This window comes from Hyla sarda, chromosome 3 (genome assembly GCF_029499605.1).
Source record: "Hyla sarda isolate aHylSar1 chromosome 3, aHylSar1.hap1, whole genome shotgun sequence".
In the NCBI taxonomy this organism is placed as follows: domain Eukaryota; kingdom Metazoa; phylum Chordata; class Amphibia; order Anura; family Hylidae; genus Hyla; species Hyla sarda.
The window spans coordinates 17,236,875-17,262,115 of record NC_079191.1 but is presented as its reverse complement, the minus strand read 5'-3'; the positions used below and the strand labels follow the sequence as shown (position 1 = coordinate 17,262,115).

The following is a 25,241-nucleotide window of genomic DNA, read 5'->3' as shown; positions in this document are numbered from 1 at the left end:
CATAATACTCCCCCTTTATAAAGCATTGGTACGGCCTCACCTGGAATATGCTGTTCAGTTTTGGTCGCCTGTTCATAAAAGGGACACTGTGGAGCTGGAAAGGGTGCAGAGACACGCGACTAAACTAATATGTGGCATGGAACATCTTAGCTATGAGGAGCGATTAAAGGAGTTACAATTGTTTAGTCTTGAGAAGAGACGTTTAAGGGGGGATATGATAAACGTATATAAGTATATTAATGGCCCATACAAAAAATATGGAGAAAAACTGTTCCAGGTTAAAACCCCCCAAAGAACGAGGGGGCACTCCCTCCGTCTGGAGAAGAAAAAGTTTAGTCTCAAGGGGCGACACACCTTCTTTACCGTGAGAACTGTGAACTTATGGAACAGTCTACCTCAGGAACTGGTCACAGCAGGAAAAATTAACAGCTTTAAAACAGGGTTAGATACATTCCTGGAACAAAATAACTAATGCTTATGAAGAAATATAAAATCCCATCCCTTCCCCAATATCGCGCCACACCCCTACCCCTTAATTCCCTGGTTGAACTTGATGGACGTATGTCTTTTTTCGACTGTACTAACTATGTAACTATGTTGAGCTCACAGAGCATTGTCTAGACTGGATACAATTGTATCACTTCTCAGCTGAGAGCAGGACGAGCTATGTACAATATATCCGTCTGGAGTCCAGGATGTTTAGCTCACAGAGCATTGTCTAGACTGGATACAATTGCATCACTTCTCGGGTGAGAGCAGGTCGAGCTATGCACAATGTATCAGTCTAGGATGTGTAGCTTACAGAGCATTGTCTAAACCAGTGTTTGTGAAACACTGTGCCTCAAGCAGTTGCAAATGTACAACTCCCAGCATGCCCGAACAGCCAAAGGCTGTCCGGGCATGCTGGGAGTTATAGTTTTGCAACAGTTGGAGTCACACTGTTTGGAAAACAATGATCTAGACTGGATACAATTGTATCACTTCTCAGCTGAGAGCAGGACTAGCTATGTACAATGTATCAGTCTGGAGTCCGGGATGTTTAGCTCACAGAGCATTATCTAGACTGGATACAATTGTATCACTTCTCAGCTGAGAGCAGGACTAGCTATGTACAATGTATCAGTCTGGAGTCCAGGATGTTTAGCTCACAGAGCATTGTCTAGACTGGATACAATTGTATCACTTCTCAGCTGAGAGCAGGACTAGCTATGTACAATGTATCAGTCTGGAGTCCAGGATGTTCAGCTCACATAGCATTGTCTAGACTGGATACAATTGTCTCCACTCCAAGACTAGATAGGACAGCAAGCATAGATAAGGATAAAGATGAGCAACAAATACAAAAGGATATGATAACGTTGTAGCCGTTTCCATTCATAGTCCACATGTTCCGGATTCTTCTAGGATTTAGGATGTGGATTCTACACTTGAATTCTGCGACAATGATAAAGCTTTGTTTACATAAAGCCGGAAAACTCCTTTAATACAAACCATGAGCCGGATCGGGAGCCTTCGCCAGTCCTAAACTGGTAACTTCCCTTATAATGACAAATGAGGGAGCGGCGCGCGCTGTCACCCGTAATGTGTATACAGGGCTCTGCCTGATTAATGGCGGCTCCGTAATTACCTTACTACAAAAAAAAGGAAAAAAAGGTAAACATGTCAGACGACGGGCAAATATCTTAAGTCACTATTGGAGGAAGATAAACGGGATACGATATACTTCTGACTGTAGGAATGTGAACACGGGCCAAGATATGAGCAGCTTAGGGTGCGTTCACAATAGGAGAGGAATCCTCGCGTAAAAATTCTGCCTCAAAATGTATGTTTTTTTTTTTAACGCCGATTTTCCGTGCAGATTTTCTGTGTGGAATATAGGAGGAAACTTTTTTTTTTTTTTTTTTTTATTTTGCTGGACTACAACCACGAATATGAATTTCCCTTTTAATTTGTTTATTTATTTGTGCGGAATTTCCGTGCAAATTTTGCGCAAACTCTGCGCGGAAACTATGTGAAGCAGATTTTTTTTTACCATGTGCTTCAATGGACTTCTGCTCGCATATTCCGCAAGAAGAATGAACATGTTCTTTCTTCTAGCGGAACGGAATTCCGCGGCAGAATTCCGTGAGCGGAAATAACGCAGTGTGAACAGAGCAGAGTAAAATACATTGAAGTCACTTAGTGTGAGCAAGTGTTTCCCAACCAGTGTCCCTCCAGATGTTGCAAAACTACAACTCCCAGAATGGCCGGACAGCCTTTGGCTGTCCGGGCATTCTGGGAGTTGTAGTTTTGCAACAGCTGAAGGCACCCTGGTTGGGAAACACTGGTGTGAACACTATATTAGCCTATTAGAGCTATGTTTGGTGTAAGCTGCAGTAGCCTGGTCTTCAATGGGTTTCTCACCAGTTTCATTATATCTTTTTGTTCTCATTCATTGGCAGCAATTTGGTTTATATTCAAGAGCAGCAAAACCTGTACATACCCAGCCCTGCTCTCAGACAATGCTCTGTGAGCTAAACATCCTGGACTCCAGACTGATACATTGTACATAGCTAGTCCTGCCCTCAGCTGAGAAGTGATACAATTGTATCCAGTCTAGACAATGCTCTGTGAGCTAAACATCCTGGACTCCAGACTGATACATTGTACATAGCTAGTCCTGCCCTCAGCTGAGAAGTGATACAATTGTATCCAGTCTAGACAATGCTCTGTGAGCTAAACATCCTGGACTCCAGACTGATACATTGTACATAGCTCGTCCTCCTCTCAGCTGAGAAGTGATACAATTGTATCCAGTCTAGACAATGCTCTGTGAGCTAAACATCCTGGACTCCAGACTGATACATTGTACATAGCTAGTCCTGCTCTCAGCTGAGAAGTGATACAATTGTATCCAGTCTAGACAATGCTCTGTGAGCTAAACATCCTGGACTCCAGACTGATACATTGTACATAGCTAGTCCTGCTCTCAGCTGAGAAGTGATACCATTTTATCCAGTCTAGACAATGCTCTGTGGGCTAAACATCCTGGACTCCAGACTGATACATTGTACATAGCTCGTCCTGCTCTCAGCTGAGAAGTGATACAATTGTATCCAGTCTAGACAATGCTCTGTGAGCTAAACATCCTGGACTCCAGACTGATACATTGTACATAGCTAGTCCTGCTCTCAGCTGAGAAGTGATACAATTGTATCCAGTCTAGACAATGCTCTGTGAGCTAAACATCCTGGACTCCAGACTGATACATTGTACATAGCTAGTCCTGCTCTCAGCTGAGAAGTGATACAATTGTATCCAGTCTGGGCTTTAGCCAGATTAATACACTGTAGCAAACAAAAAAGATGTCTGCAGCTGCTGCTAATGTGTTCTGCTTACAGAGCATTGTCTAGACTGGATAACATTTTTCATCTGCTAAGAGCCAGGCTAGCTATGTACAATGTATCAGTCTGGAGTCTAGGATGTTTAGCTCACAGAGCATTGTATATAAATATAGTAATTTCTCAGGCCTGGGTATATATGAGGTTTACTTTCTCTGTGCATCCCCTTTCACAGACGACAAATAAATATCTTAAAAATGATGAGGAAGTGAAACTAAGTTTATTAAAAATGTTGCGGAACTTTCCATTAATACACAGATTCAGCGTTATTTAAATATAACCGGAAAACCCTGTAAGCTGGACGTGTACATGGAGCTTCATGTGTGACAGGAGGGCAGACGTTTGTATAGTGTAAGAAAAATGTTGGATTTCGGCCGAATGTAAACACAGCAAAGATCAGAGCGGCACCGTCACTTGTACACTGCTCAAAAAACATAAAGGGGACCCTAAGATAATACGTCCTAGATCTGAATGAATGAACTAATCGTATGAAATACTTTCCTCTTTACATAGTTGAATGCGCTGACTACAAAATCATCACAAAAATTATCCATGGAAATCAAATGTATCAACCCCTGGAGGTCTGGATATGGAGTCACACTCAAAATCACAGTGGAAAACCCCACTACAGGCTGATCCAACTTTATGTAATGTCCTTAATACAAGTGCCAATGAGGCTCAGTAGTGTGTGTGGCCTCCACGTGCCCGTATGACCTCCCTACAACGCCTGGGCATGCTCCTGATGAGGTGGTGGATGGTCTCCTGAGGGATGTCCTCCCAGACCTGGACTAAAGCATCCGCCAACTCCTGGACAGTCTGTGGTGGATGGAGCGAGATGTCCCAGATGTGCTCAATCGGATTCAGGTCTGGGGAACGGGCGGCCAGTCCATAGCATCAATGCCTTCCTCTTGCAGGAACTGCTGACACACTCCAGACACATGAGGTCTAGCATTGTCTTGTATTAGGAGGAACCCAACCGCACCAGCCTATGGCCTCACAAGGGGTCTGAGGATCTCATCTCGGTACCTAACGGCAGTCAGGCTACCTCTGGCAAGTACATGGAGGGCTGTGCGGTCCCCAAAGAAATACCACCCCACACCATTACTGACCCACCGCCAAACCGGTCATGCTGGAGGATGTTGCAGGCAGCAGAACGTTCTCCACGGCGTCTCCAGACTCTGTCAAGTCTGTCACATGTGCTCAGTGTGAACCTGCTTTCATCTGTGAAGAGCACAGGGCGCCAGTGGCATATTTGCCAATCTTGGTTTCTCTGGCAAATGCCAAACATCCTGCACGGTGTTGGGCTGTAAGCACAACCCCCTCCTGTGGACGTCGGGCCCTCATACCACCCTCATGGAGTCTGTTTCTGATGGACACATGCACATTTGTGGCCTGCTGGAGGTCATTTTGCAGGGCTCTGGCAGTGCTCCTCCATGCACATAGGAGGAGGTAGCGATCCTGCTGCTGGGTTGTTGCCCTCCTACGGTCTCCTCCATGTCTCCTGATGTACTGGCCTGTCTCCTGGTAGCGCCTCCATGCTCTGGACACTACGCTGACAGACACAGCAAACCTTCTTGCCACAGCTCACATTGATGTGCCATCCTGGATGAGCTGCACTACCTGAGCCACTTGTGTGGGTTGTAGACTCCGTCTCATGCTACCACTAGAGTGAAAGCACCGCCAGCATTCAAAAGTGACCAAAGCATCAACCAGGAAGCATAGGAACTGAGAAGTGGTCTGTGGTCACCACCTGCAGAACCACTCCTTTATTGGGGGGTGTCTTGCTAATTGCCTATAATTTCCACCTGTTGTCTGTTCCATGTGACATTGATTGTCAATCAGTGTTCTTCCTGAGTGGACAGTGGGATTTCACAGAAGTGTCAGTGACTTGGAGTTACATTGTGTTGTGTAAGTGTTCCCCTTATTTTTTTGAGCAGTGTATGTCTCAGTAGTCTTCAACTATGGATCCTGGATAAACACTGCGAGCATATAAAATACTAAAAATATCCTGCACTCACCGCAGCAGCATGGGTCAACCGGCTCCTCTTTGTGACCTACAACAGATGTACGAGGCCGGAAGACGCGTATCACGCTGTGTGAAACTGCCGCCATTCGCCTCTGAGCGCCCCACGTTAACCTTGTCTGTCAGAGGTCCCAAAGAGGAGCCTTGTTGATCCATACTGCGGCGGTGAGTGCTGGATATTTTTTGTTGTTCTGCTATTACTGTTAGGCTGCATTCACACCACGTTTTTACAATACAGTCCCGTATACGTTTTCTGTGTGAAAACCGTATGGAACCGTATTGGAAAACGTATGCATTGACTCTCCATTGAAAACCGTACGCATTGACCCTCCATTGAAAACCGTATGCCAAAAGATGCATCAGGTTGTGTCCGTTTTGCATCCTGTAAGGTTTTGTCAGGTTTTTTTCCTGTACCCAAACCCGTAGTCTACCACGGTTTTAGGTCCGGTTGAAAAACTGTATTAAACCATATACGTATTTTTTTTAACATGGGAGTCACCATACGGTTTTCACCATACGGTTTTTGACTTTGCACAGTTTTTTCTCTTGGAATTTCAATCAAACAAGTAAAACTTTGTTCAAAATGGAGTGAAAAGTTAAAAACGTATACATTTTTTTCTTAAAAACGGATGCAACCGGATGTCAGTTTTCAAACCGTATACGGTTTTTAACTGTATATGGGTTAAAATTTGTACACACGTTTTGATACAGTTTAGTCAGGTTTTGAGGAATCCGTTTTTCCTCAAAAACCTGACACGGGAACTGTATAGCAAAAACGTGGTGTGAATGCAGCCTAACTTGTGGCAGAATGTGTTAACTTCAACTGCAGAACATCAGGTGACCCTTTATTTGTCCAGGTCATGTGACAAGCACACAAGTCCGCACAGTATAGGTATGTTCAGGACCTGTGAACACGGGCGCACACCATATCACAGCTGGGTCAGGGTCAGTTGTAACATCTGTATGTAACCGTGTTGTAGGGTGCCATAGGGAACCTGTATGACTCCAAAGTACCCAACCGTATCTCATCTTGCATCCATGCTAGAGGCTCCCAACAACGTCCTAGAGCCTTCATGTATCCCATCTTTTATCTAGGCTCCTTTTATCCCAACTGTATCTCAACAGGATACAAGAGCTTCCATATATCCGAAACATATCTCAACTTGTGTCACCCAACAGGGTCTAAGAGCTAGTACCAGTATCGGGACATCCCTAATGTAAACCGTATGTCAAATGCATCATTCGATTTAGTCCATTTTGCGTCTTACACGGTTTTGTCCTGTTTATTTACCCGTACCCAAAACCGTAGACTACCATGTTCTTTGGTCCGGGTGAAAAACCGTAATAAAGCGTATACTTTTTTTTAAATTTTTTTAACATGGGAGTCAATGGGAACCGTGCAGAACCGTATGTACGTACAGTTCCATCCAGTTTAAGAACAGGAAGCCCCTCAGTTCCCAGCCCTGGATGGTAGTGGGGATGACAAAGTGCAGGGTCCGTTCAGGGACATTGGAAAGGGAGATAGAGAGATAGATATATATATATATATATATATATATCTATCTCACACACAATATATATATATATATATATATATATATATATATATATATATATTCAGATAAAAGAAAAATAAAGAAAAAAGAGGAAATAAGGGAGGAAAGGAAGCGCTCGACATCCTCTACAGACGTTAATGAAGATGCCCCCCCTTATCTTCCCCGGCCTATTATACAGTGACAGCAGCTTAAATATAGCAGCTGGTGCTGACAATAGAAGCATTAAGAATATCATTGTCTCATTGCCAAGGACAAGACGGTGGCGGCCTGGCTTCAAAACGCTGGAATCTCACAAGTTTATCTTATTTTATCAAAGCCTGGTAAGGAAGTCTTCAATGTGAACGTGACTCGCCGCGCGTCAAAAGGGTTAACTCTATACTCGGACATACAGACATAAAGGACGGGACACTATAGCTCCAACTGTGTGCAATGTACACTCATGTCTATGGAGCATGCACGATACTGGAAAGGAGAAGGTGTGAGGCATGGGCTCATGTAAATGACCCTCCCACCCCACCCCCAAGGGCACCGGCCGGTCCACTGGTGATAACAGCAGTCAAATAACAGTGGTAGACAAACTGCAGACCTCCAGATGTTGCAAAACTACAACTACCAGCATGCCCGGACAGCAGTTGGCTGTCCGGGCATGCTGGGATTTGTAGTTCTGCAACTGCATCCCTTAAAGGGGTACTCCACTAGCCCGCATACGGAACATTTAGTTCCAAACACTGTATGCGCGCGCTACGGCCACACCCCCTCATGACGTCACCCCCCGCCCCCCACATCGCGCACACAGCACTAGGAAGTAAATATTCTGAAAGCTGTTTTCGCCCACACCCCTCATGACATCACAGCCACGGACTGCATTGCCGTTCAGATAGAAAATTGTCAAAATTTTTCTGCATATTCACTATGAGAACATACGCTTAGAGCAGCGTCCCACAACCTGCGACTCTCCAGCTGTTAAACTACAACATCCAAAATCCTACTTAAAGGGGTACTCCGCTGGGAAACTATATATATATATTTTTTTTTAAATCAACTGGCTCCAGAAAATTATACAGATTTGTAAATAACTTCTATTTAAAAATATTAATCTTTCCAGTACTTAACAGCTGCTGTATGATCCACAGGAAGTTGTGAAGTTCTTTTCTGTCTGACCACAATGCTCTCTGCTGACACCTCTGTCCATGTCAGGAACTGTCCAGATTAGGAGCAAATCCCCATAGCAAACCTACCCTGCTCTGGACAGTTCCTGATATGGAAAGTGGTGTCAGCAGAGAGCACTGTAGTCAGACAGAAATGAAATTCAAAAAGAAAAGAACTTCCTCTGTAGTTTACAGCAGCTGATAAGCACTGAAAGGATTCAGTTTAAAAAAAAAATGTAATAGAAGTTTTTAATAGAAGTAATTTACAAATCTGGCATCAGATGATTTAATAAAAATATGTTTTCCAGCGGAGTACCCCTTTAAAGCAGTGTTTTCCAAACAGTGTGTCTCCAGTTGTTGTGAAACTACAACTCCCAGCATGCCCGGACAGCCAACGGCTATGGTTACTATGCAACAAGAGCCTCAGATTATGGACAACTAGAAGACGAGTCGCTTGTTCCCAGCAGACGACCACGAGTCTTCCTACATTTTATCCAGAGATATTCCGCTTGTTGTATTTACATGTCATTATGTGAAAAAAAAAAAAAAAAACAAAAAAAAACACCTAACTAAAAACAATCCCCCCCCCCCCCACCCCGATGTGTTTCTAAGGACTGAAGCCGCTGCTGCCTGAAGCTCTGCAGACGTGACCCGATCCCGTTTACTTCGTCAGGTATCTCTCCAGTGCACAAAAGTCAATTCTTGGAGCGACATGAACTGAACCAGAAAATCTCAGTTTCAAAAGGATCAGAACGAGATCAAAGCCGCGGATCGGCAGAGGATGAGGCTCGTGGTGACGGAGCGGGGTTTCTGTGATGTCCAATAGTCGTCTTTTTATTGGGATGGGGAGGAAGGGAGGATGACAGTACAGGTACTTAATAAAGCAACCAGGAAGAAAAAAAATAATTTGTAAATTGGGATCGGCAGCCATGCAAACAACTTAATGAAATATATTTGTTTAAACAGCGGTAAAAGTGTTGTGTACTACAAACAAACCAGCATAAAAAATAAAAATAAATTAAATAAAACGACAATCCAGTCCTGGGGCCCCCGATGTGTTATCTGCTCAGAGTAATTTCTGTCGTTACAACATTAATAGGTCTCTTCAGAGAAACTGAATGGTGGCTAAGCATGTGGGGTGGCACTAGAGGTCGTGCAGGGTGGCACTAGAGGTCGTGCGGAGCTGCCGTTAGCTGTCTGTGTATGCTGGGAGTTGGAGTTTTGCAACATCTGGAGGGCCACAGTTCGGAGACCACTGCATTAGAGTGTGAGGTAGTCTTTCCTCCATGTTTCCTTACACATTCACAAATCTCTACATTCACCAAAAATTACTCCTTACCCAGAAAAGCAGCTCTAAAACCTTGTAAATAGGAGTCTCCCTTTTGCCAGGGGATTTCTGTCTCTAGTAAGAGGGATAGCCAGGACAAAAAAAAAAGAACACACAGGAAGTTGGGGTGTGGCTTAGCATGTTCTCTGTTGAGAAGAAGGAGAGAGCCTTAGGCAGCCTGGGCTGTGTACCTGTAAGATGAGCCAGTTTGCCTGCTGAATATGAGCCACAAAAGGTAAATCAATGCTTCCCTTTCATCTCTGACCACCCATACAAAAAAACAGGGAGAAAGTATGCTGTATTTCCACAGTAATGTGTGATCTCCCAGCCACCCTTCTTTTATGTTCTCAGCAGCAGGTAGTGTAACCCCTTCATTGCTGCTGTTACTTGCATTTCTGCTCCTATAGTACCTTGTAAACCCAGTGTAACAGTAACACTACCCCATCAACATAACATTTAAAGCAGTGTACTGTGTAAATCATCCCTGATCAGTGCACTTTCATCATCATTACTTCATGGAATAGCCGTAAAGACTGACTGTTGTGCCGTGTGGCTAAACAACTAAGGGAGGAAGTTACTGTGTGTGTACAACTGCCAAACAGCCCAGTTCTGTTCCTGCCACATGAAATAGAGAGAACAAGAAATAGTGGTGCACCATGGAAGGGGACACAATCACACTGTGGCCTCTCTGAATGGAGATAGATATATATATATATATATATATATATATATATATATCTATGTGTGTGTATATATATATATATATATATATATATATATATTTGTGTTATAAACAGGTAAGCTGGAATTGTTTAGCTCCACTGCTATGCATAAACAACAAGCTCTGCAGAAAGTCATTAAATAAAGATTATTTTACAATGTAGCGAAGGGCAGAAAGCAGATAAACCTGTGTACAACATGAGCAAATGACATAATAGAATAATTTACATCATATTACATTACATAAAAAAAAAAAAAAGAAATACTGCAAAGTAATAAAACAAAAGTAAAGCGATACGGCAAGTAATCCACACAATAGGACAACACCAGAAGCCGCTGACCTCAGGACGCTTCCGTCTGCAGATGGACGCATATCAGCAGAATCATAGGCGAGGCCAGCCACAGCTGGGCACCATGCCGGGGAGAAAAAAAATAATAGATCCGATCCAAGGAAGCGGCTATACGGTCCTCTGGTGAAACACTCGCTGGTCCCTCGCGTCCTTAGAGAAAAGATGAACCTGCTGAATGAAAGTGGACAACATTAGTGTAAAAAAAAAAAAAAGTCATGATACGGTATATAATAGACATTATCTATGAATAAAACGCTCAACTACATAAAAGCAAAAAAAAACAAAAACAGCTACTCAGTACTTTCTTGAAAGCCGGGAGAAAACTAATATGGCCGCCATATTAGTATTTGTCACAAAGCTTCCCCAGACTCCTAAATATCTTTTCTGAATGGTTTTGTATCATAATTACCCATTTAATACTATTTACTTTATAAAAAGATGAACCTGCTGAATGAAAGGAGACAACATTGATACGTGTAAAAAAAAAAAAAAAAGTATTGACATGGCATATAATTGACATTATCGATGTATTCCTCATTACCTAACCCCCCCCCCCCCCATATAAAGGCACGAAAAAAAAAAAACACAGAAAGCCAATATGGACACCCTAGTGTTGTCACAAAGCTTCCTCGGACTGCTAAATATCTAGTCTGAATGGTTCTGTATATATGTTACCCTGAATGTTCAGGGTTCTCACACCTTTACCTCTCCATTGGGAATTGCTGTTCTGCCACAACTGGGGAAACACAGGTTAAAACACTAAAACATAACAAAGCGGGAACAGCCATAGTGGTTATCACTGTGCTTTCCAAAACACGGATATGTATCTCTTTAAAGAGTACATCATGATCTTGTTAAACTTTATAATTCTCCCAGGTCACTGCCCCCATCATGATAAACCACCCTCTGCCTTTATTTTTTTAAATTTTTTAGTTTTCTACCTTGATTTTTCTCTGTATTTTCTGCTCAGTCTCAGTCAGATTCACAGACTGGGAAGGGGCATTCCCCAGCAGGCGTGACATCATCTGAAGCCATACAGGGAAGAACTTCCTCCCTCACTCTGCTACACACAGCCCAGAGCAGTTCAGTGTGAGATGAGCAATGATTTGATAAGGCTGCACACACCCTCCTCAGCACTCCAGACTGCATTTCCTGATTTTGGACTTCTGCCAGGCCAACAGGAGTCCAAAGTCTGTGCAAGAGAAGGGGGTAAATGTGAACTGGACAAGTAGGGAGACACCTAGTGGCAGCTTTTTTAAACACAAACAAAACAGAAAACGTCATTTTATTTTTAAAACAAAGTACATTAGAGAGATTTTTTATTTACCATAAGGAGTGCAAGAGTTTTTTTTATGACAGTGCCCATTTAATACTATACACTTTCTGAAATGAAGATGCCGCCATATATAGTCATGACCGTAAATGTTTGCGCCCCTGAAGTTTTTCTAGAAAATGAGGTATTTCTGAAAGAAAAGGATTGCAGTAACACCTGTTTTGCTGTACACATGTTTATCCCCTTTGTGTGTATTGGAACTAAACCAAAAAAGGGAGGAAAAAAGCAAATTGGACATAATGTCACCAAACTCCAAAAATGGTCTGGACAAAATTATTGGCCCCTTAACTTAATATTTGTTTGCACAATCTTTGTAAAAAATCAGTGGCTCCCTATAACCATCAATAAGCTTCTTACACCTCTCAGCCGGAATGTTGGACCACTCTTCCTTTACAAACTGCTCCAGGTCTCTTATTGGAAGGCATCTTTTCCCAACAGTAATTATAAGATCTCTCCACAGGTGATCAATGGGATTTAGATCTGGACTCATTGCTGACACTTCAGAACTCTCCAGCACTTTGTTGTCATCCATTTCTAGGTACTTTTTGACGTATGTTTGGGGTCATTGTCCTGCTGGAAGACCCAAGATCTCAGACACAAACCCAGCTTTCTGACACTGAGCTGTACAGTGCGACCCAAAATCCATTGGTAATCCTCAGATTTCATGATGTCTTGTACACATTCAAGGCCCCCAGTGCCAGAGGCAGCAAAACAACCCAAAACATCACTGACCTCAACCATATTTCACTGTAGGTTCTGTGCTCTTTTCTTTGTAGGCCTCATTCCGTTTTCGGTAAACAGTAGAATGATGGGCTTTACCAAAAATTCTATCTTGGTCCGATTTGTCCACAAGACATTTTCCCAGAAGGATTTTGGCTACTCTAGTTCATTTTGGCAAAATGTAGTCTCGCTTTTCTACGTCTCTGTGTCAGTTGTGGGGTCCTCCTGGGTCTCCTCCATAGTGGGGTCCTCCTGGGTCTCCTCCATAGTGGGGTCCTCCTGGGTCTCCTCCATAGTGGGGTCCTCCTGGGTCTCCTCCATAGTGGGGTCCTCCTGGGTCTCCTCCATAGTGTTTCATTTCATTTAAATGTCGATGGATAGTTCGCGCTGACACTGATGCTCCCTGAGCCTGCAGGACAGCTTGAATATCTTTGGAACTTGTTTGGGGCTGCTTATCCACCATCCAGACTATCCTGCGTTGACACCTTTCATCAATTTTTCTCTTCTGTCCAGGCCCAGGGAGATTAGCTACAGTGCCATGGGTTGCAAACTTCTTGATAATTTTAGGCACTGTGGACAAAGGCAAATCTAGATCTCTGGAGATGGACTTGTAACCATCAGATTGTTGATATTTTTCCACAATTTTGGTTCTCAAGTCCTCAGACAGTTCTCTTCTCCTTTCTGTTGTCCATGCTTAGTGTGGCACACATAGACACACAATGCAAAGACTAAGTGAACTTCTCTCCTTTTTATCTGCTTTCAGGTGTGATTTTTATATTGCTCACACCTGTTACTTGCCCCAGGTGAGTTTAAAGGAACATCACATGCTTGAAACAACCTTATTTATCCCCAATTTTGAAAGGGTGCAAATAATTTTGTCCAGACCATTTTTGGAGTTTGGTGTGACATTATGTCAAAATTTCTTTTGGTTTAGTTCCAATACACACAAAGGGAACAAACGTGTATAGCAAAACATGTGTTACTGCAATCCTTTTCTATGAAAAATACTTAATTTTCTTGAAACATTTCAGGGGTGCCAACATTTACAGCCATGACTGTATATGTTTGGGGGCTTTCCCCCTCAAAATGACACCTGCCTAGAGTAAAAGGATGAGCGTGTCGCAGGGAAACAATGCATTAGGGTGGAGATCATGGATACGGAATAAAGATTAGTCAGACTAGTCTGAAATGCTGCATCTCGGAAAAAAATAAATAAATTTGAGACGGGGAAAGAATCTCCTAGGTATAAAGATTGATGTCAATAGGGCCGTCTGAGATAGCAGCTAATTGAAAAACAAGGCAGCAGGACTTCAAGAGAGCCGGGAGGGGGAAGGAGCGGGAGCCGCAGACGACGGCTGACATTTACACGCTGAGCCGGGCTCGATTGCCGTCTGCTCCGGCTAAGCTGGGGTTAAACACGGCGCAGCAGAAATTATCATGTGCGGCGCAAAAGGGTGGGGGCATGAGACGCCAATCTTCACGGAGCCTCGGTATTGTTTGTTGTCAAATGTAACAATATGCAAAATAAAATATATTAAAAAATAAATAATGAAACATTTTGCGCAGAAAAATTGCGCATACTAGAAAAGAAGCAGCAACGACCGCGCCAATGTGAATAGTCCCATATAAAGGGGGATATAAGTTTCCCACAATGCCGAATTTTTGGATTTCTGGACGGATATTATAAAGCGGAGGCGATTCTGAAGCAGAATTAGCACGGATTCTGTTCTAAAATTCCACTGAGGATTTCTCCACCAATTTTCTCCAGTGGATATACAGAACAATTTACCATGGGGTACAAAACACGTGGATAACTGCTTAGAACAGTGTTTCCCAACCAGGGTGCCTCCAGCTGTTGCAAAACTACTACTCCCAGCATGCCCGGACAGCCAACATGCTGGGAGTTGTAGTTTTGCAACAGCTGGAGGCACACATGTTGGGACCACCTTGTCTCAGCAAAAAACTGCAACTTCAAATAAGCTGTGGGTTTGCGACAGATTTTCCTTATGGACAATAGGGAAGTTAAAGGGGTATTCTGCCCCTGGATATCTTATTCCCTATCCAAAGGTTAGGGGATAAGTTGTCTGATCGCAGGCGGGGGTCCGGCTGCTGGGCCGTCACCGCGGCATTCTGAAAACGGAAGCTTGGAGCTTCCGGGTTTGTGACGACACGCCACGCCACCTCCATTCATGTCTGTCTATGGGAAGGGGCTTGATGGCTAGTACATAGCTGTCACGCCTTCGCCCATAGACATGAATGGAGGAGACGTGACAGCTGTGGTCGCCCGTCATCCATCACGTCACTGAGTTCGCTCCGTGCACTGGATGACTGGGGTGCCGTGCTGGAGACCGCGGGAGTCCGAGTGGCCGGACCCTCCCACCCGCAATCAGACATCTTTTCTCTATCCTTTGAACAGGGGATGAGATGTCTAGGGGCGGAGAAGCCCTCTAAACTCCGCAAGAATTTAGTTTTCAGGGTTTCAGACGAATAAGACAGTTGACTAGAACTACCGCGTGTGAACTCTACTTGAAAGTAATATCTGAGATTGAAAAAACATTTTGGTGCAAGATTTGGTTTCCTGCTGTAGATTTGTAGACAGAATAAATAGGCATATTAAAATTTTCCACAGTAGAAAAGAAAAAAAAAAAAATTTTAGCATGGAATTTTTTTTTTTTTTTAAACAATGTAAAATTTATTGCAAGAACTTTGGATCTGCCCTCTTTGTCCGAAATATATCCATTAACATGAAAAGGAACTGGATTTCAGCTGCAGACATTTTTACGACAAATCTGCCGCCGTGAATTTGGCTCAGAGGTTGGTAGATTTGTCGCAGAAATCTCTGCAGCTAAAGTCCAGTTTCTTTTCATGTCAATGGATATATTTCGGATAAATAGCACGGTTCCAGAAGTTTGTATTTTTTTTTGCAAAAATTAAAAAAAAAAAAAAAAAAAAAAAAAAATTATATATATATATATATATATATATATATATATATATATATATATATATATATATATAATATTAATAATAACAAATAAAATAAACCTAAAAGTGCTTCAGTGAACAATCAAAATTTGCTGCATTTTCACATGTAAATCTGCAGCAAAATCGATGTGAGGATTTGATGTAAACGTAAAATGTGGGGAGAAAAAAAAAAAAGTAAAAAAAATATTTTTTTTTATTTGTTGCAAGAAATTCTGCAACTGCCTTTATTTGTCCGCAACTTACGTGAAAATGAACTGGATTTGCAGACATTTCTGCAACAAATCTAGGGACCTGTGACTTTTACTTCGGAATTTATATTATGAAAGATGATATTTTTTTTTTTGCTACACAATTTAATACTGTGGATTTACACACATAAATGCCGCCTGAAAAAAACCTGCAAAAAAACGGCACAGGCAGTATTTTTTCTTCCGTCAAAAAAAAATAAAAATAAAAAACGGATACAGTAAATTTAACATTGAAGTCTATGGTAACCGGATGAGCTCTTAATATCATCAGTGTGCATCCGTTTTTTGATCCATTTTTATTTCTGAGCATGCTCAGAACAAAAAAAAAAAAAAAATGTATCTGTGGTGTCCCGGTACCGTATTATATACGTTACCTGTATAGAGGCCCCCATAGTCAGAGTCCCTAGGACGTCGGGGTCCCTCTGTTGTAGATCTCCCCTTGTAATCTCAGATCTAGTCTATTACTATATAGCAGTTCTATTAAATATTAATATAAGTATAGATATATGTATATATTTAGTTATCTACCTGTTCAGTGTAGCAGGACCTGCGGGTCACGTGAATAGGTTAAAACTATGGTTTTGCTACAGGACCTTTGGAGGTTCCCATGACTTGATCACCCACAATGCACTGTAACGGTGAGTGACAGTTGTTACGGACCAATCCAAAACGGCCGGCCCCTGCCCATATAAGGGACCCACGCCATCTTGATCCCTCTCTTGGGTTGCTGACTCTGGAAGAGGTAGGACCTCCGCAGCTTACAAGAATAATTACTAGGCCAAAGCCTTGCGGCCTCGGCCTCTAACATAGCGGATAAACTAAGCAATTCCCCGCTACTCACCGCAAGATCACTGGACCTAAACACACCCGTAAATCCAGCGGATCTCTGCTATACAATCCTTCAGAAGCTAAATCGGGCTTATATGATCCCAACCGACTGTCAACCGCTGCTCAGATATATGTAAAGAGACTCTGTTATCTGGACTGTTACTATTGCTGCATGTACAGAAATTCCTCAGTAAAAGTTCCTGCAAGTTTTCAGTTAACAGCAGTTGTGGACAATCCTTTATTTCTGCATCACCTATTGCTTTTGGGAAGGGTGGCAATAGGCCTATCAAGAACACAGCATTTAACCCTCACCTTGGCATCACGAGTGACAAGGGTTAACAGCGCCCTTAACTAACCTGCACAGCAACACCCTAGTTACCCTACACCCCAACAAGACAGTATCCTCTCATCCGCCACCATATATCTATTAGGGATCGACCGATTATCGGTTTGACCGATATTATCGGCCGATATTCACAATTTTGGGCGTTATCAGTATCGGCAATTACCTTGCCGATAATCCGATAATGCCCCGACCCCCGCACCGCCCCCACCGAGGCCGCTCCCCCCACGGCACCGCCCCCACTGCCTCCCCCATCCCCGGTTTTATAATTACCTGTTCCTGGGGTCCGCGCTACTTCTGGCTCCTGCTGCGTCCTGCGTTACGCTGTGCGCTATGACGAGTGACGTCCTCAACGTGACGTCACCGGCAGTGCGCACAGTGACAGCTCAGGACGATGACCCCGGGCCCCGGGAATTATAAAACCGGGGATGGGGGAGGCAATGGGGCCGGGGCGGAGCGCTGAGGTGGGGGGTGCGGCGCGGGGCGGTGCGGGGGGGGGGGTTTGAACGGTGGCGGTGATAGGACTCAGGAGGACCCCCGGATAGGCAGGGGGAGAGAAGCGGCTGGCGGCGGCGGCGGCCTATAGCACAGCAAAAGCCGCTGCAGTTCATTGATTTAAAGCACCCGCTTTAAATCAATGATCTGCAGCGGTGTCGGGCGGGTTAAATAGCCGATAACTTATACCGGAATATCGGTATAAATTATAGGCTATCGGCCCTTACCTCCACTGATTATCGGTATCGGCCCTAAAAAAAAAAAAAAAAAAACGATATCGGTCTATCCCTAATATCTATCTATCTCGCATCTATCTCACATCTACCTATCTACCTCACATCTACCTACCTATCTATCTATCTCATATGTATCTCTCTATGTATAATTTTTGACCCACTTTCCCTGGTAATTCTCCACCATTAGTCGTGGCACCTAGATAAGCCACGTTTTATACACGCTGCTTACGGGTAACTTCTGAAGAATTATTAAGGGTTGCAAATACCGGATGCTACAGATTATATCTTTGTAATAAAAGAGGAAATGAAGCAATGTTGTCATCAGGTCTAGAACATGAAGGGGGAGATGATACTTTTATTATCCAGCAGAAATGTTAGTGTAGGATACAGATCTACACATCAGTATATATCCCCCTGAGTATTGTAACATCATTATCCAGGGATTTGTAAAGGTGTAATCCATGTATAAAGGGAAAATGATCAGTACGGCAACTCTGGGGTCCTATATTGGACACTGGATGTCTGTAAAATATGGTATGAGCCCACCAGCAGAATAGTGAGTGCAGCTCTGGAGTATAATACAGGATATAACTCAGGATCAGTACAGGATAAGTAATGTAATGTATGTACACAGTGACCACACCAGCAGAATAGTGAGTGCAGCTCTGGAGTATAATACAGGATATAACTCAGGATCAGTACAGGATAAGTAATGTATGTACACAGTGATCTCACCAGCAGAATAGTGAGTACAGCTCTGGAGTATAATACAGGATATAACTCAGGATCAGTAATGTAATGTATGTACACAGTGACCTCACCAGCAGAATAGTGAGTACAGCTCTGGAGTATAACACGATATAACTCAGGATCAGTACAGGATAAGTAATGTAATGTATGTACACAGTGATCTCACCAGCAGAATAGTGAGTACAGCTCTGGAGTATAACACGATATAACTCAGGATCAGTACAGGATAAGTAATGTAATGTATGTACACAGTGACCTCACCAGCAGAATAGTGAGTACAGGTCTGGAGTATAATACAGGATATAACTCAGGATCAGTACAGGATAAGTAATGTAATGTAAGTACACAGTGACCTCACCAGCAGAATAGCGAGTACAGCTCTGGAGTATAATACAGGATATAACTCAGGATCAGAAATGTAATGTAATGTATGTACACAGTGACCTCAACAGCAGAATAGTGAGTACAGCTCTGGAGTATAACACAGGATATAACTCAGGATCAGTACAGGATCAGTAATGTATGTACACAGTGACCTCACCAGCAGAATAGTGAGTACAGCTCTGGAGTATAATACAGGATATAACTCAGGATCAGAAATGTAATGTAATGTATGTACACAGTGACCTCACCAGCAGAATAGTGAGTACAGCTCTGCAGTATAATACAGGATATAACTCAGGATCAGTACAGGATAAGTAATGTAATGTATGTACACAATAACCTCACCAGCAGAATAGTGAGTACAGCTCTGGAGTATAATACAGGATATAACTCAGGATCAGTACAGGATAAGTAATGTAATGTATGTACACAGTGACCTCACCAGCAGAATAGTGATTGCAGCTCTGGAGTATAATATAGGATATAACTCAGGATCAGTAATGTAATGTATATACACAGTGACCGTGAAGTTAAGATGTAAGGCAGCATTCCTGAATGAGGGTGCCTCCAGCTGTTTCAGAACTAGAGCCGAAGGCTGTCCATGCATGCTTGAAGTTGTTGTCTTAAAACAGCTGGAGGCACCTTGGTTGGGGAAACCTGATGTAAGGAGAAAGAGCAGTAATATGTAGGAGGGGGTTTGGTTACCAGGGACCTCACCCGGACAATAATAAGACTATTCCAGGATGATGACTCCTCCTTCGCCTGCAGTGAATGTCTGTTCAGTCATCCCAGAAGATGAAGGGGAAATAAGACAATCTGCGCACTAATAGATAACTCTGTGCCACCAGCGACGCCCGCACGCAGCGCCAGGACTGCAAATAATTCAGAAATGGAATAGTAACAATCTGTCAGCTCCCATTATGAGGAGCCGGAGAAGAGGCGCTCGCCGGAGATACTGCGCACAACAAAGCCCAACGTGTAATGTAATCACAGACCGCGCTGCAGCCGGACGAGTCAATAACCATCCCCAGCACCAGAGGCGGCGGAACAGAGAGAACCATCAGCTGTCAGGGCGCAGAACGCTCACCTTGGACGCTACAGAAAATAAAAAAAGGCGTCAAAAGAGGTCACATCATTATTATTAAAAAAAAAAAAAAAAAAAAACAGGCGGGACAGCAGACAGATGTGTTTAAATTATTCCCCCCCCCATCTATAATATCCTATACACCCATATACCGACCCATTTATAATATCCTATACACCCATATACTGACCCATCTATAATATCCTATACACCCATATACCGACCCATCTATAATATCCTATACACCCATATACCGACCCATCTATAATATCCTATACACCCATATACCGACCCATCTATAATATCCTATACACCCATATACTGACCCATCTATAATATCCTATACACCCATATACTGACCCATCTATAATATCCTATACACCCCCATATACCGACCCATCTATAATATCCTATACACCCCCATATACCGACCCATCTATAATATCCTATACACCCATATACCGACCCATTTATAATATCCTATACACCCATATACTGACCCATCTATAATATCCTATACACCCATATACCGACCCATCTATAGTATCCTATACACCCATATACCGACCCATCTATAATATCCTATACATCCATATACCGACCCATCTATAATATCCTATACATCCATATACCGACCCATCTATAATATCCTATACATCCATATACCGACCCATCTATAATATCCTATACACCCATATACCGACCCATCTATAATATCCTATACACCCATATACTGACCCATCTTTAATATCCTATACACCCCCATATACCGACCCATCTATAATATCCTATACACCCATATACTGACCCATCTATAATATCCTATACACCCATATACCGACCCATCTGTAATATCCTTTACACCCATATACCGACAGATCTATAATATCCTATACACCCATATACCGACCCATCTATAATATCCTATACCCCCATATACCGACAGATCTATAATATCCTATACCCCCATATACCGACAGATCTATAATATCCTATACACCCATATACCGACAGATCTATAATATCCTATACACCCATATACCGACAGATCTATAATATCCTATACCCCCATATACCGACAGATCTATAATATCCTATACACCCATATACCGACAGATCTATAATATCCTATACCCCCATATACCGACCCATCTATAATATCCTATACCCCCATATACCGACAGATCTATAATATCCTATACCCCCATATACCGACCCATCTATAATATCCTATACACCCATATACCGACCCATCTATAATATCCTATACACCCATATACTGACCCATCTATAATATCCTATACCCCCATATACCGACCCATCTATAATATCCTATACCCCCATATACCGACCCATCTATAATATCCTATACACCCATATACCGACCCATCTATAATATCCTATACACCCATATACCGACCCATCTATAATATCCTATACACCCATATACCGACCCATCTATAATATCCTATACACCCATATACCGACCCATCTATAATATCCTATACACCCATATACCGACCCATCTATAATATCCTATACACCCATATACTGGACCTGTAAGCTGAAGAGATGTTGGGAAAACAAGAAGATCTGTGTTATGGAATGGCACAGTAAGATCCTGACCTCAACCCTATGGGGATGATGTGCCCTGACCTGAAGAGGGCGCTGTACATGAGGTATCCCAGATAGGTCTAAACTAAAACAAATTTGCAGGGTGGAATGGTCCAACCTCAAACTTACCTGCAGATCTACAGGTTTTGAAATGCGAAGGTTTACTCCATGTGCTCAATAAAAGACCTGAACAGTACAACTTGTTGTGTTTTATTAGTTTAATTCCATTGCGTTTGTCTAGAATTGTGACTAGGTTTATTTACATCTGCGTCAGAGGCTCCATTCAAGGCTTTGGTCATAGATTCTGTTTAAAGGGGTATTCCGGCTTTATACATCTTATTCCCTATCCAAAGGATAGGGGATAAGATGTATGATTGCTGGGGACCCCGCGATCCCGGTGCAGCCCATGGCATTCTGTGCCGGGCGCTGCCCGGCACAGAATGCCCTGGGCTGCACCGAGATCGCGGGGGTCCCTAGCGATCATACATCTTAGCCCCTATATTCTGGATAGGGAATAATATGCATAAAGCCGGATGTCACGATCACACCCTATCGGTCCAGCCAAGACGCTAGAGAGAGTGTGATGGTGCAAGGGTTAAAGCCGCCAGACCTCTAGGTATCCACTACTAGTCCCAGCAAGTCACCAAATTAACCCTTAGATAAACGTGTTTCCACCAGAGCCTCCTTCAGAAAGGTGAGCTCATGTATTTAGAGATCAAAGACCAGAGCTGATTAATTAAACATTTAATCTGATAAAAGGTATCACAGTGCTGACTATATAAAAATACAGGAACAAATGACATACAGGTATAAAAATATATAAAAAAGAGTTTAGCAAGACAAGTTCAGAAAACAAAAATGAAGTTCTTACAGCATGATGGTATAGCCCTCCTTGTCAGTGAGAGTCCAGCTCTTGCAGCTTTGGGCACAGCCTTGAACACTCTACTTTCAGTCTAGCATTGTTTTAAATATCATATCTGCTTTCTTGGGAGGGAGACTCCATTCCCCCCTCCCCTCTGATCCCACCTCTTCTCTCTTCCTGGCCCCCTTATCTGTGTGATTATATGATGGGACCAGAGTGCCCCTTACATCCTGCTGCTTCAAAAGAGCCTTTGACTTCAAAAGGAGATGTAAACAAACAGCCAGACCCCCAATAAAATGCAATACACAAGAAGGCTGAATGACCCCTCACCCGTGTCTTGGATAATACATCACACACAGTTATAATTTATAATACACATATAGGATTTTAATAATCAGGCCTAGGGCCTGACAAACCTTTTTTTTTTTTTAAATCAACTGGTGCCAGAATGTTAAAAAGATTTGTAAATTACTTCTATTAAAAAATATTAATCCTTTCAGTACTTATCAGCTGTTGTATTCTCCACAGGAAGTTCTCCTTTTGAATTTCCTTTCTGTCTGACCACAGTGCTCTCTGCTGACACCTCTGTCCATTTTAGGGACCCTCCAGAGTGGACGCAAATCCCCATAGCAAACCTATCCTGCTCCTCCGGACAGCTCCTGAAATGAACAGAGGTGTCAGCAGAGAGCACTGTGGTCAGACAGAAAGGAAATTCAAAATGAAAACAACTTCCTGTGAAGCATACAACAGCTTATAAGTACAGGAAGGATTAATATTATTTTTAAATAGAAGTAATTTACAAATCTGTTTAACGTTCTGGCACCAGAGGAAAAAAAAAAAAAAAAGGTTTCCAGGGGAGTACCCCTTTAAGAGATGTAAACGGAGCTGGACATTCTGCTTCACAAGTTACCAATGAATCCCCATAGACTCTATTGACCCCATTGGGTAACGGTCTGGCGTGGTTCATTTTGCAGGATTATTTTGTCCCATTATTTAAACAAAATATGCAATGAAGCCTAAAATACAGATGCGTCACACAGTCACATTTTATTTATTACTGCAGAAATCCAGGGAATCCAGAGAGGTTACTTTTTTTTCTTGCAACTTTACCCTACAAAACCCCAAACCCGGATCTATATTATTCAATACACAACACTATATAATATACAGCCGGCAGCTTTCATTTGGCATTGACGAATTTAGGTCTAAATATCAGCAGCACAAGATCGTGTACTTTGGGAGCCTTTATTATAAATGACACCAGGCCCCGGCACAATATATACTAGAGGTGACACTCCATGGAGATCTTGTGTTTGTTCTTGTCATTCCTTGACTCGTGGTGCCAGGAAATGGGACGGCACCAGACTGAGGAGGAGCAATGAATCTCCAGAACCTACGATGGGAGCGAGACATCTGCGCGGTCATACGGGGACCATCACATCAAACAGGGGGCCGACCATGTATAGGAAAGCACAGGAACACTACGGGAATCAGAGGAGCTGAAGACATGAAATGACAACCATACATATATTTTGAATAAAATTTTTTAAAATATATAGTCTTTCAGTCAATTAGGCCCGAATGCACCAAGTGAGCAAGAATAAACTTAATACTGAGGCTATGAATATATATAACTATAATACTGCTCCTATAAACAAGAATATAACTACTCTAATACTGCTCCTATATACAAGAATATAACTACTATAATACTGTCTCCTATATACAAGAATGTAACTACTCTAATACTGCCCCCTATATACAAGAATATAACTACTATAATACTGCTCCTATAAACAAGAATATAACTACTCTAATACTGCTCCTATATACAAGAATATAACTACTATAATACTGCTCCTATATATACACAAGAATATAACTACTATAATACTGCTCCTATATACAAGAATGTAACTACTATAATACTGCCTCCTATATACAAGAATATAACTACTATAATACTGCTCCTATATACAAGAATTTAACTACTATAACACTGCTCCCTATATACAAGAATATATCTACTATAATACTGCCTCCTATATACAAGAATATAACTACTATAATACTGCCTCCTATATACAAGAATATAACTACTATAATACTGCCTCCTATATACAAGAATATAACTACTATAATACTACCTCCTATATACAAGAATATAACTACTATAATACTGCTCCTATATACAATATAACTACTATAATACTGCTCCTATATACAAGAATTTAACTACTATAATACTGCCTCCTATATACAAGAATATAACTACTATAATACTGCTCCTATATACAAGAATTTAACTACTATAATACTGCTCCCTATATACAAGAATATATCTACTATAATACTGCCTCCTATATACAAGAATATAACTACTATAATACTGCCTTCTATATACAAGAATATAACTACTATAATACTGCCTCCTATATACAAGAATATAACTACTATAATACTACCTCCTATATACAAGAATATAACTACTATAATACTGCTCCTATATACAATATAACTACTATAATACTGCTCCTATATATACACAAGAATATTACTACTATAATACTGCCTCCTATATACAAGAATATAACTACTATAATACTGCCCCTATATACAAGAATATAACTACTATAATACTGCTCCTATATACAAGAATATAACTACTATAATACTGCTCCTATATACAAGAATATAACTACTATAATACTGCTCCTATATACAAGAATATAACTACTATAATACTGCACCTATATACAAGAATATAACTACTATAATACTGCTCCTATATACAAGAATATAACTACTATAATACTGCCCCTATATACAAGAATATAACTACTATAATACTGCCC

The 25,241-nt window shown here is 42.0% G+C and overlaps 1 protein-coding gene across 4 annotated transcripts in view; it reads right to left on the bottom strand.

The window, feature by feature from the left end:
* Positions 1-25,241, bottom strand: part of HMBOX1 (homeobox containing 1) — a 130,096-nt gene that overhangs the window by 45,741 nt on the left and 59,114 nt on the right. For 3 of the 4 annotated variants that reach the window (XM_056563822.1, XM_056563824.1, XM_056563825.1), the window contains exon 2: positions 10,496-10,675. In XM_056563822.1, coding sequence (XP_056419797.1) covers positions 10,496-10,527 — 32 coding nt within the window. In that variant the 5' untranslated portion in view covers positions 10,528-10,675. The remainder of the gene's footprint in view (positions 1-10,495; positions 10,676-25,241) is intronic. The other variant, XM_056563823.1, reaches the window with a different exon arrangement.